At 42.7% G+C, this 13,633-nt stretch overlaps 1 protein-coding gene across 1 annotated transcript in view; it reads right to left on the reverse strand.

The window, feature by feature from the left end:
* Positions 1–421: 421 nt before the first annotated feature.
* The window catches only part of SLC6A1 (solute carrier family 6 member 1), a 60,568-nt gene continuing 47,356 nt past the window's right edge, over positions 422–13,633 (reverse strand). The window contains exons 10-15 of the mRNA XM_057404243.1: positions 11,366–11,478; positions 9,182–9,313; positions 8,516–8,618; positions 7,176–7,276; positions 5,022–5,189; positions 422–2,881 (exon numbers count right to left, since the gene is read on the reverse strand). Of these exons, the coding sequence (XP_057260226.1) occupies positions 2,777–2,881; positions 5,022–5,189; positions 7,176–7,276; positions 8,516–8,618; positions 9,182–9,313; positions 11,366–11,478 (722 nt within the window). The 3' untranslated portion in view covers positions 422–2,776. The remainder of the gene's footprint in view (positions 2,882–5,021; positions 5,190–7,175; positions 7,277–8,515; positions 8,619–9,181; positions 9,314–11,365; positions 11,479–13,633) is intronic.

Below are 13,633 nucleotides of genomic sequence, written 5' to 3' on the forward strand. Positions count from 1 at the left end.
TTATAAGTGTGTAATCTGTCCGTTTACTATCAGGCCTCTGTTTCACGAGTCCACCGGCTGCAGCTCCTCAGTAGCAGCTTCAAAACCAGTGGCTTTGGATGCTGCCGTCCCACAAAGGAGCCCCAGAAACCTATCCCAAGAGCATTCCAAATCCGGGTTGTTCCCTAGGGCTGCTCGAGGCCCTGCTCTGCATTTCCCTGCAGGAGTGCTCACGCAGCAGGATGCCAGGTAGAGCTGTAACTGCAGCCTCTGCAGCTGCTGTGCAAGGAATGCAGGTACTAACTACAGAAATAGTAAGGATTCATATATGCATATGTCTAAATGTATAGAGTTATATAAATAGAAGTGTTCTTATATAAATACATGAAACAGAGAATGCCACACGTCGGTTTTAGCCAATGAAACACTGCAAAATTCAGCATTTAATGTATAATATAACCTTTATTCTTTGTCCTCTAAACTCTTGGAAACTTACATAACAATCGTGCTTTAATTATGACACCGTTTATAGACATTTAAAATGCATCTTAATTTATAAATATTTTACATTTGGTCCATAGAACAGGTTGCAATTTACTAAATAATACTGTACTCTTTTAAACAGGCTCTGTATATATTTTTTGAATATGTATATATTACATATATATTTTTATATAGAGATAGATTTGCTTGGTGTTCAGATATTTCCTTATTGCAAAAAGCTTACATGATCATACAATAATCTTTTCTTTCAGGGCAAGTACTACAAAAAAGATACAGCTATTCACAGTTTACACACAGTAGTTCTACAACACTAGTTTGTGCTATATGATACGTTTGTACAGCTTTTTGCTAAAGAGCAGGTCTGTCAAACATCGGTCATAATTGTTTACAATCAAACATTAAATACTGCATTTGTCTTAGAACAACATGGGACTTGGTTACATTAAACAAGAAAGAGGAAGTTGGAGTTTTTATCCTTAGTCTAATGAAAGTCACAATTAGGATGTGTATGGATCATCTGGGATGTTGGTGTGGGATGGACAGGTTTCCTCTAAATCCCAATGACTTACAGGACTTTTGCATTTCAGCTATAGCTGTTTAGGATGTAGCTTAGGTCTCATCGTATTTTACAGTTGACCTATGTATGAAAGGGTTTAGAATCTACCAAACATACTCGGAGATTTTATGATGCCGTTTGAAATGCATGTGTATTATATATATATAGTATTTCTACAATGATGTGCTTGACATTCTGAGAATAATACCTTATTGCAAGAATATGGTTGTCACCTTCAGACAAAAACAACGAAAAACCCAACATTCACAGTTAACATGTTTTTCACGTAGTAGTTCTACATAAATTGTGCTATCTAACATTGTACGTTGCACAAAAATCTGCTGAAAAGCATGTTTCATTGCACAGTTCTGTCACAGTCATTTACAATCAAACACCAACTACTGCAGTTTCCAGGATCCGTTGTGTCTGTCATGTAGCTGCCAAACGAGAAACACCACACGGGGCTGGCCGTGGCGTTTAACACACAGGGATTCACTGGGAGCACCCCTCGGCCCTTCTCCCTGTGTGGCAAATGCCGACCGAGCCCACGCTGCAGACTCTTGTAGCATGGAACCAACTTCCCTCACACCTTCATCACCACAAATAATAGGTAAATAAAAATAGAACTGTTTTCAAAGTGCTATCGAGCCATATTTCATAATTTGCTTATTAGAAACTGTTAAAGTCCTCGAACAGATTCAAAAGACCAGTTGTGGAGCGAGCCCTAAGTTAGAGCTGCAAGGACGAGCTTCACTCTTGAGGCCATTGGTTTGGTTTCTGTTTTGGTGGCAATGCGATAATAGTAGAATCGTAACAGCATGATAGAAACTCAAGTACTCTGAGCTCGAGTTGCAAGTACTTGGTATTTCTTTTACTCCTGGGAATCTTTAAGAGCTCTTGGATATTATTTCTTATATTGCTAAAAAAGACATATTTTTGCCTCTAGCATCTGCGGCTTGTGTCGCATTGATTCACAAAGACATGCTCTTTTTCATCAGAAACAGTGTATGGATTTTAAAAGACATTTATAATCTTATTCAAAAGGTGTCCTGAAAGAACAAGTGCAGGTAGCACTTAGAGCAGTGTTGTGCTGGGCGGCCAAACAGCCACGGGACTCAACTGCACTAGGAAAGTGCTTAAAGGAATGTGTATAGAGGAATGTGTCTGCTGTTAACTGAAGGAAGACTCTTCCCCTTCAAATGGCCTTGACTGGAACCAAGTTTAAGGGCAGACTTTCACTGGAAATCACTTGTTTACAAAATACTTCATTCTTTTGTACGAAACAACTCCAAACTGAATTTTTACTCCTGTAAAGTCAGAAATAACAGTCTTGGGATTGAGTGGTAAGAAATAGTGATAAACTACTAAAAATCAGCAGCACGAAACTTCAAATAGTCCTGCTAAAAGGTAGATTAAAAAGGTCTTGGCACATCAATTTACAAATTCCAAGATATGCAACTATTATTGTGAAAGGATAAAAACATTAACAGTCTATGGGTTGCCAGAGAACACAGAACACTCGACGTGTGAGCTCGCGCAGTGGTGGATCATGCCCATGGCTATTCCCTTGTGGTGGAGATGACCTTTTGTCTTTTTTTTCCTTTTTTTTTCTTTTTTTTTTTTTTTTTTTTGCCACTAGAGGTAGGTAATTATATTCTCGGACATGAATTTGTGGTCATATTCAACCATATTTTTTGTTGTTCTGGAGTTGTCTTGGTGCTTCGATGATAGAGACGTTTAGATGTAGGCTTCTTTGTTTGCAGAGTTGCCCTGCTGGGCCTGGTCTGGCCCATTTTCAGGGTGAGTGATGTCTTCACTTGGCTGAATCATCACTTGGATGCGCTGAAAGAACAATAAATGTGAGGTAGGCAAAAAAACTAAGGGGTTTGGGTGGCCGATTTTTAAAGGCAACCCGAACCACTTCTGCCCAGGAATTAGAACTAATTTCAGGTTAGATATAAGGAAGAAGTTCATTACTGTGAGGGTGGTGAGATGCTAGAACAGGCTGCCCAGAGAAGTGGTAAATGCTCCATCCCTGGCGGTGTTCAAGGCCAGGTTGGACAGAGCCTTGGGTGACATGGTTTAGTGTGAGGTGTCCCTGCCCATGGCAGGGGTTTGGAACTGGATGATCTTAAGGTCCTTTCCAACCCAAACCATTCTGTGATTCTGTGATTCTATGAAAATGAAACACCTGTCTCTCCCAAGGGACCAAAAATGCAGTGAGCCACAGGTACTAGAGCCAGTGTTAGCTATGTTCTGGACATGACAGTGAGTTTGGAGACCACCTGCAAAGCAGTCTATGCCCCTGGCATTCCCAGCTGAGCATGCCTGGGGAACAGAATCAAGGAGAGGCCATGCGGGGCAGAGGAGGGACCGCAGCAAGCCGCAGGCACAGCACAGAGGCTGCAGCAGGGACTCAAAGCCGGATTGCAGACGTGATGGTGACTGCCCCAGGGAGCAGAGGGGACTGGAGAATGTTGGCAGCAGGTTCTGGGAGTTACTGCCTCCAAGGATACAAGTGAAGTAGACTTGCAGTTCAGATTGCTGTACTTCGGTTCCGTCTTTCCTAGTCCTTTTGTGTTCTCCACTCAGGAAGAGTACCTGCCTAGCTTACACTTGTATCTAGAGCCCAGTTTTAATCATCATGTTGTAGGTTCCTTCTATTATCTAATGATCATTTGTCAATGCTTCACAAGTGAGACCTTAACCCACAGCAAGACTGAGATGAGGAATTTTTACTGTGGTCTTGCACAACTCTACCCCAGAAGCTGCTGTATATTAGAGCAACAATTCTCTGTTTGCAGGTAAATGTTTCCATCGAACTAAAGGAAAGCTGCTCAAAGTGCAGGGGCTAGGGACAAGCAGGGGAAAGAAAAAGACACCGAGTCTTTTAAAATCTGCTGAAGACAAATATTTGGCTCAAGGTCTGAGCATTGCTCGTCAGTTCTGCTTAGGATCACCTGCCCCCTTGCAAAGAGGGCTCTGTCAGCTGACTTTAGAATGTTCCAGAGACTGTGACAGATTCATTCTGACAATCTTTGGTTCCCCCAACCACAGAAGACAGGGATGCGTGTTTCAACCCTTGTGCTGGAAAAGGGCCCCTTACAGAGAGATTATTGGCTGAGAGGGAAAACTGAGGATGCACCCAGCTTAAAGAAAACCAAGCAGTTACTGGGCAGTGTGCGGGGTCAATAACTTCATGACCAGCTCCCATTCCTTGAGCAGCATTTCTCCAAGGACTCTAAAACAGATTTAAGCATCTCTTACGTGGGAAGTATCATCTCCTTTTAACAGATGGGATAAGGAACCTGGGAGAGGCTTAAAGCACAGTGCCATGGGAAGAAGGTCTCTAATGCTCTTCAGAAGAAACTGTTCACAGAAATCCCTCAAATAAAGACTAAAGGGAAGGTCAGATAGTCATAAAATACGCTACCGAGATTTTACATGTACTTCCTCTGAGTTGCAGCAGAGCAAGGCAGGGAGTGTAATTTAAACCAGGTGTAACTTGCAACACATTGCAGAGGGATGCTAAATAGGATCACTGTGAGCAGACTCATGGAACTGTGAGTTATGTGGGTTTAGTCCAGTTTTCAGCTTGATTCCAGTTCCTTAGAGCATCACCTGCCTTGACACATGACAACGTGGCTTGTATTAGTAAGGACAAATTTACGTACTTGGTAAAATGCTGCTTTGGTTTCTGAGTGTAAGGAGATGGGTTGTAAAGCATCTGGAACTCTCAAATCCCAGAGGTAAGGACACTTGATGCTACGAGTTGTGCTTAACAACAGATGGTACAGACACTGCCTTGCCTTTGGTCTGTTTGGTCCTTGGTTTTATGTTTTTCAGCTCAATGTAAATTAACTGGGTTAAGCAAATGAGGCCACAGCAAACAGACAGTAGAAAAGACCTGCCCAGCAACCTCTGATCAGTGTGCACAGGTCTCACAGGTGAAATCATGCAGTCAGGAAAAAGAGAGACTTACCTGTTTTAAGGAGCCTTTCAGGGTTAGAAACATGTATGCCATATAGCCAGGGATCAGCACCATGGAAGACAAAGCCATGAACCAGCCAACCCCTTGGCCCCATTTTGGGAAAACGTAACTTCCCATTGTGAGTGGAGTCATTTGGACAGCACTGAAGAGGAAGACTCCCTGCAAAATACAGTGGAAAAGAAGATTTGCATGAGATTTCCAGAGTGTTCTGTTCAAGAGTTTGTCTGGATTGACTTTTCCATCGAGGCAAGGATCCTCTGATCCCTGGTGATGGTCGCTGGGCATTGCCTTGTAGATGGGGCCTGCAGGTCACTCTTCCAAGTGGAGGTTGCAGAAAATAGGCAAACGTCAGTCCTCTGCACTGACCACTTCCCTGCTCAGTTAACCTTGGGTCTGGGAATGTGTACACGGAATGGAACTGTTTGTCCATTTCAAATAACTTTCTTATTGGAATAATGGTATCAGTACAGCTCTACTGTACTGGCCAGCAATGCACTCCTGGAGGCTCTTTCAAGCCTGGCTCTGCATTGACATCTCTAATATCAACACCTAGAAGGGCTTGGCCCAGAGGCTTTGATAATGCTCAGATCCTCTGAACAAACTCATGCTGGAAAACAAGGGCAGTCAAAATGGAACCTGCGGTTCAGTAAGTGGTTGCAGGTTTGTCTGTGTAACAGATCCTAGCCTGTGAAACTCAAAAACCACTGTGAATTGTTCAGCAACAAGGAGACAGTTTCCCAAGAAGCTTCTTAACAGAATTAATCTTCATGTTTTAAGTTAACAACTCTATTTTCACATACATAACCTGCATCTCAGATTATCCAGGTACGCTGGTAGGGGGAATCCACTGGTACTAGTAGAGTCTTCAGATCACCTGCACAAAATCAGAGGGAAGGGGGCTATTGGGAAAGATGGGGTCCCGGGGAATAACACTGCACACCCATGTACACTGCACCACTGAGCAGCACCCGTGGGTTGTGTTTGTGTTGGTTTCACCTGCAAACACGGTATTTGTAACTGTAAGTTCCCAAGCAAGGCTCCTGTCCTGGCCCGTTCTGTCAGGGAAACCTGCTGAGCTGAACCAGAGAAAGAGGAGATCCCAGGTTCAGGCACTGTGCAGAACCCATTCCCATAGAGGAGAATGCAGAGAGGCAGATTTTACTGGCATATCACTACTGTGGACAACAAATTCTGCTGAAGACTTTAAAAGGCAGAAGAGATGTGGTAAGTTTTTACACACAGTGTTGGTCATCTGCCTACTGTTCTGCCCAGCCACCTTTGATAAAATAAAATAAAAAATCATCTAAAATCAACAGAACGCAGGGTTTTGCCTTCCTGAATGCTAGTTTTCAGAAACATGAAAGCTGCCTTCACCTGGGTAGAGATGAATCAAGGAGCCCTCTGTATAAACTCATTTCTGTGCCGCTCTTCAGTGATCTTTGTTTGCTTTTCTATGGCTATTACATGGGGCTACCAGAGAAATGTCAGTGTGTCATGGGCAATAGTGTCTACTTGATTACAGGTTTTCAGTATGGCATTAAAATTATATGTAGTAAACTGATTATTTCAAAATGTACTGTACGGGCTTCACTGGACAAAGGCTGGAGCCGGGAAGAGCCTGTACTGTGGTTTCCAGTGCACAAAATCCTTGCAAGGTTTGCCAGAAAACCCGGTAGCAACGTTGTTTGAGCTGAATCCCATGAGAGAAGAACATCAGTGCATAACCCCAGTCTGTTACCACAATGGTGCCTGTGGAGGAATCCAGTTTACAAAGTGTGGGCATTTTTGTACAGATGGAAAATTCAGACTTCAGAGAGATTGCTAAATTTTGTCTAAGAATACAAGAAATGGGCCATGTTTGTTTCTTACATTCTTCTATCTCTACCAATCAAACTCTTGACTCGTTACCATTTCCAGGGGACTAATACAAGCCTTGCAATTGCACAGGCTTCTTGCCTTAAGGCACAGGTTTCCTTTAGTGACACTGGGTTTTGCCTATTGCCTTCAGTGGAATTGCTCAAATCCTTCAAAAGGGAATGAGGTCAGAGCTAATCTGAACCTGTGGGGATGGAAATGACCGCACTGTAGTACTCAGGCCACCTTATTCACATCCTTTGAATCATATAATAAAAGTTGTTTCCTTACTGCCACAATGATAGGAGTGAAAAATGACCAGCAGAGTTTCCACCAGATGCAGGGTCTGTATCCCACCATCTCTTGAATGTTGTCATAAAATCTGTTAACACCTAAATAGAGAGATAAGAAACAGTAAAGAAACATGTCAGGTAACTGGGGCAGTTGACGTCTCAGTGGTTTTGAGAGACCCTCTCATAAATGATGAGGTGTATCTGGAAGCTCTGTACAGACCCCAACCTTATTTTTCACCAGTCTGAATGAGAAAGAAAAGTGCAGCTCAAAAGCACTGAGAATCATTTACTCTCATTCCAGCACACTGTAATCAGTGACCAGGAAACTTCTTCCCATGAGGAAGTCTGTACGTCTGAAGGTCAGATGTAGCAAACACACTTGTTTCTTTTCAACTCTAAGTCTTCTTAGAACAAGAGATTTAGAATGATATTGTACCAATTCAGCTAAAAATAAACCAAACCCATCCTTGTGTTAAGCAGCTTTCCCCTGTGTGGCTGTACACACACCAGAGCTGTGTATGAAATCGGAGTGGCCCTTCTGCTGCTGCTGTTACCTACCAGCACTCCAGCATCTTCTAAAAATAAATAATGGGTTTATTTTTAGCTTTGATTTCTTCATTATTTAGCTGGTGTATTTTTCCATTTGTATTTGCTGGATTCACATGTGGTATCTCTGAGCTAAAAAATGCTGTTCTAGCCTCTTAAGCAGAAGGACTTCACTTATCTAGCTCTGAATCAGTTTTGTTGTATAAACTGAAGTGCCTTAGTAATCATGGAGTGGGTCCTTGGATGAGCTAACACAGAACTAAGGTCAAATGCACAAATACTCTGGCAAGAATGTGATACATTATTCATCACTCTTTGCACCCAGAGCTTGCCAGTCCAGACTTCTGGATATTTTAGGGCAATTATGAAGACACAAGTGATGAAGGAGCTTGGTTCTCACTACAAGGTCCTAGAGTGACTGAGTCATTTCTGGTAGCTGAACATTACAGAGCTCAAAAGACCCAAGTCACTATGTCAAGAACAGCAGTAGCTAACACCTCAGGATGTCCAGGCTTTCCAGGGAAGGGGGACAGGAAAAAAAGAGAGAGATGTCACCTCTTTAGTATTCCTGGAAAACTTAGTATCTGATGACTTCTAGGCTTATACATGGGGTGTTTTAAAGAGGCAGAAGGACCTTCCACAAGGCAACTTTGAGTGGAATTACATGCATATGAAACAAGGGCACCCTCAGTTCCCCCCTCAGCGTGGCAACACACACACAGGAACAAATCAATAGATGAATTATCCTTATGAGGTGCAAAAATTATGGGAAAAAGTAAAAACATTGTTTACCATAGCACCAGGATATTGAGATGCACTCAAAGAATACAAGGAACAAGAGACTCATTCCACTGGCAGAGTAGTAGTCAAAAAGCTTAAACACGTAGATTCCACCCTAAAGCATAAGAAGGAAGTGTTAAAATAAGTAGCAAGAGCTCCAGTTTCAAGACAGATTAAAATGCAAGCTACAGACTACCAGTGGCAAATAGGTTAGGGACATATTAGTGTATATGAAAGTGAACATGTTGAAAGCTTGTGACACTTGAGTTCAATACTGACAAACATTAGAGTACTGCTAGGATTCAGTTAACTGCTTTAATTTCACTTTACTCATTTTTGTTCAATAATTCAATTATTTCTCTCAAAACAGTTTGCAGTCCAGTAGATGGGAGGCAGCATTGGAGAATATCCCTGGCAACCCTTTCGTGCGCTGGAAGGCACACTGGAGAGATGTGTATTTTCTTGGCACCTGAACCATGAAGTAGGACAAACTGCAACCATGGACTTCGGGCGTTTCACACTTCAAAGTTACTGCCTGAAGACTTTAGATAGTGTTGATGATTGATAGATCTCTGCCACTTTAACTATTTACATGATTCCTGGTTGGAGCAGGGGATGGGAGAAATAAAACGGATGCTGTCCATTGGAGGTAAGATAACCTTCTACTACAGAACATACCTGAGTGATGTTGGACAGCCCTATCAGATAGGAAACAATGCACACAAGAGCAATGAAGATTTCTCTCCGATTCCGCAGTAACTTTGGGAACTCATCCACCAAAGCTGTTATGAATCCTTCCACAGTGCAGAACTGCAAGAAAAGTCACAAATAAAACACAATGCAATGCACTGCAGCAGCAGGGTTACATTTAGGGGAGGAGCTTCCATCACTGGCATCAGGCTGCAGCCATGAAATGATAAATGAAAATTCACTGCAGTGGGAGCGGTGATTTTGAGTATCTTTGTTTCTGTCTACAGAGATCTCCAGTTAGATTTCCAGACAGAAAAATACTCAGAATTCCTAACTGTGAACTACAGCACGATCTTTATGAACATAAAGTGCTCGTTGTTGGGGTAGAAGACGATAGACCTACAGTTGGAGGTTTGACCCCTAGGTCCTTTGCAGACTTGCTCTTCTCCTTCCTGTGATTTACTCACATACATGAAAGGCAATAGACAGGAACAGTGTAATCAGATTAGTGAGTGAAGCCTGAAGACACAAGATTGATCCTCATATGTAATAAATCAGATGTTTTTGTATTCCCCAGAGAGGATTTTTACTGAGGACGGGCACCTGCACACACAGAGCGTGGCCACGCTGCAGGTCTTTTCTGCATGTATCTATTCAAAATGAATGTTACCATTATGATGGCTGAAATTATGAAAACCAGATGTAGGTGAAGTTCTATTCATTTCCAGCAGTGCAATCAGAACTTAACCAATAGTTACAGTTGCTGTAAATGACAGTGTATGAAATGTTTCACTGACAGACAGAAATGAAGCAAGCATGACAGCCTGGAGATAGAGATTCTCTTTAATAGTATCAGACTTGCTCAGCTGTTAGTTGCCTAGAGACAAGGTCTTTCAAGAATATTTTTGACCCAATTAATTTCACAGTAGTTTCCCCCCCAGCTCAAGCAATAGGTTTGAATGTCAAGCCCAAAGCTTATTGAAAAACAAAGGAACAGAAAACAAATGTTCAGCTCCCTTTCATGGTGCAGGATGAAATGCCCTCTTGGTCTTTGTGTATTTCGGTTCACAGGCTGAAGTCAGTGTGGATTTATAGAAAATTATGGATTTTCTCTACTGAAAGCTAAGGAATTCCAGCCAGGCCCCTGTTCCTTCCTGTGCTGTGAGGGTTGTGCCAACAACTGTGAGGTGCTGTGGTTTGATAGCGGTAGCTCTAGATGACTTGAACACTTCTGCCTGTGATGGGTCATACACAGATCACCAAACCCTGCAGCAGCAGAAGGGACTTCCCTGACAGAGCCCTCCAAGAACACTGTGCAAGATAAGACAGAGTGCTTTCCTGGTGCTCACAATACAGCTGCTCTCTGGGTTGAAAGTATTGCTGATTAACGAAGGTTTTGTTGGACATAGTCCATTTGAGTGTGTAAAGTGCTTTTTCTTGTGCTGTGTGATGTTTTTGTTCATTTTGCAGTGTTTCTTTTTTATATGATTGCATGACTGAATTATTTCTTTGTTCCAGTTAATCTAAACAGTGACTCTGAACAATGGCTTATCTGGATTTGCAAAACATCTAGGTTGTGCCCTCCCACTCATCTTCAGTTGTCAGATACCATCTAGAACTCAGGTAAGGCCTGGGCCAAGAAACTCTTGATCCTTACCCCAGAAAGTGATTTCAGAGCACACTAAGATGCACAATGTCCTCAGTAATGAGCCTAATGCCCCCTGAATTTGCTCCTGATGTTCGTACGCTTAAAATGAAACGTGTGCTGCATCCTTTTGCTCCATGTGGTAAGTTCTGAAGTCGCCTTTGTGGCATCTAAATCTTGTCAAGCTTCTCCCAGTGTCTCCTACACTGATGAACATTGCAAAGGTATTCTTAATACTGTGACTGAACAGGGAAGAGTTCAAAGAAGAAATCTGTTGCACATTTTGTATAGGCTTCCAACAGTTCATGAAAGAGCAGAAGTGTCTCAGTATCAGGCTTTCACTATGCCAGGCTCCTGGAACCACTTAGTCTCTCCTCTCCTTAATACCTCCTATCATTTATGTGATGATTCCTGAAACCATCGTGCACCACTTAGAGCTGGCAGTGCAGAATGCAGACAGGCACCAACCTTGTACCATGCAGCTGCAGAAAATGTGTCTCTGTTAACAGTTATTACACCAGTTTTACCTGACTGTCAATCCCGAGCATGAGCAACATGGAGAAGAACAGTATTGCCCACAGAGGAGAAATGGGTAACTGCGTCACTGCTTCTGGATAAGCCAGAAATGCCAGTCCAGGGCCTGGGGGAGAAACAGGAGAGGAGATGTCAGTGTGACTGACCAGCAGTGTGATGATGTGCTCTGTCAATGTTTTGGCGTATTTGAATGACTCAGCCATGAATGCATCATCTGATCAAGGATTTCAGCTTCATCAGTGTTCACTGACCAAGAAGTCAGTGCATGCATCTTGCTTTTAAAATGAACCATCCAAAACAAACAAAAAACCCAAACCCACCAACCAAAAGACTTGATGCGTTCAGAAACTGCTTCTGAGAGACAACTTTTGTATAGCAAAGGCAAGGAATGTTATCCTGTAGGAATACATCTTCAGGTACTGATCAGCCTTCTGCCTCAAGCAGTAACTGAGAGCTGTAAACTACTGCTTGGCACCAAGTAGCTCAGAAGAGAAACAAAGATAGCTCAGAAATGGAGAAGACTACCAGCATTTATAGCATTCCCATTTGCTGTTCCATTAATTACCTTAAAATACACATTTGAATCAACTACCCAGCTGTGACCAGGCAAACCTTGTCATTTGTGTTTTTACTAGGCGCTGTTGGGGGTGTGGTGTTGGAAGAACAGAAATCCTTATTGAGAAAGAAGGAGCTGTTTTTGCTGTCACAGCATAGCTGGAAGCCATCTGATTTCAGGTTAAGAGGGAAACCTGTAGCAAACTAATCACAGAAGGAGAATCAGCATGCCTCACCGAAGGGGCATCCCATTCCTTTCATTAGAGGCTGGTTTGCCTGTGAGTACTGGTTGGACATACAGAGCTCTCAGACCAGTGAAGGGTTGGCCTTACACAACTCAACTGTCAAAGCAAATGCAATGCAGATTTTGAAGCACTCGCACCTATGATTGGAATGCCTTCCAGTGGCAGTGGTGAGAGGAAAATCAACATGAGATAAATGTGTTCTTAACCTGACTCTGTTACACATTCCACCAAAATGCAGCCGCAGCTTTTAATAATACTGTTGTCTTACAAAGCTGTGTAAAAGATCACAATGCAACTTCTCGTGGTGCAAAAATGAAGCATCAGTTTCTGAGCTTACACGGAGAAATAGAAGCCTTAATGAAAAGTTTCAAGTTTCCAAACATCCTTTGCAATTCATGGCCACAGGAGGTGATGTGCATCTCTGTTACCTTTGGTACCTTCCAAAGTATTTAGGAGCTTCATAGGATATAAAAATATTGTTGTGTTTGCAGGTGTAGTCGTTATAGTTCTATCTGTGTCAGATATCCAGGAGGCTTATTTCACACACCACTAACTTGCCAGAGCAGTTTTTGACAACAGTGTGTGCCATCCAAATTGTTTCTTCTGCTGTCTTTTATTTGTCCTTTACTGAAGATTATTTTTAGGTCTCTGATTCTCTCCTTTTCTAACAAAGGAAATACCTCACCAAGGGGAAGTGTTTGCTGGTATAGTAAGGCATGTTTTGTCCACCAGTGACTTCCAACCAAGCTTCCAGTTATCAGATCCCTCCCTGTGGCCAAAATTGCTAAGTGAGTATCTGGTACACCAGCTGGGTTAGGGCAGCCATCTGCTCTCCTCCTTTAAGCTTTTTCATCTGCAAGAAAGACAAGGAACTGCAAAGAATAGCAGAATTCCTGCATGGACATCTTACTGCCCTGAGCAAAATGACTTCACAGTAAAAGTCCCATTAAATCTGATGATAGCTGTAAGTGTGAGGAGGTGAGAAATGGATCCACCTCCAAGGGCTCAACCACAAGAAACAGTAAAAGGAATTTAAAACCCTAAATGAATTTGAAAATACAGGCTCCAAAACCCTCCTGACCATCATTCCTCCTTTCAGTTTGCTTTTAAGAATTCCAGTAGCATGAGGGTCACCCTGATGTTGAGCTGGGTACGGAAGTCACGAACAGTGCTGCCACCTCTTGTGAATGCATGCCTGTAAGTAGCAGTCATTAGTGTTCATTGTGCAGCCCGGATGAGTTTCTGGCTGAAACACCCTCCACACCAAAGCTTTGAGAGCAGGAGGCAGGCAGGCAGAGCTCTGCTCAGTGTGAAGTGACTGCTGGTGGTGCCTGGAAACGATGCTCTCTCTTACTGCAGTCAGGGTGACTGAACCGACAGGGAGCTGAGGAGTGTTTCTAGGGAGGGGTTTTGAACCATCACATGAAGCAGTTGGATACAACAGACAAACCAAAACCAACT

This window comes from Pezoporus wallicus, unplaced genomic scaffold (assembly GCF_028554395.1).
Source record: "Pezoporus wallicus isolate ANWC-B61680 ecotype Strahan unplaced genomic scaffold, APGP_CSIRO_Pwel_v1 contig_5935, whole genome shotgun sequence".
Classification (NCBI taxonomy): Eukaryota; Metazoa; Chordata; class Aves; order Psittaciformes; family Psittacidae; genus Pezoporus; species Pezoporus wallicus.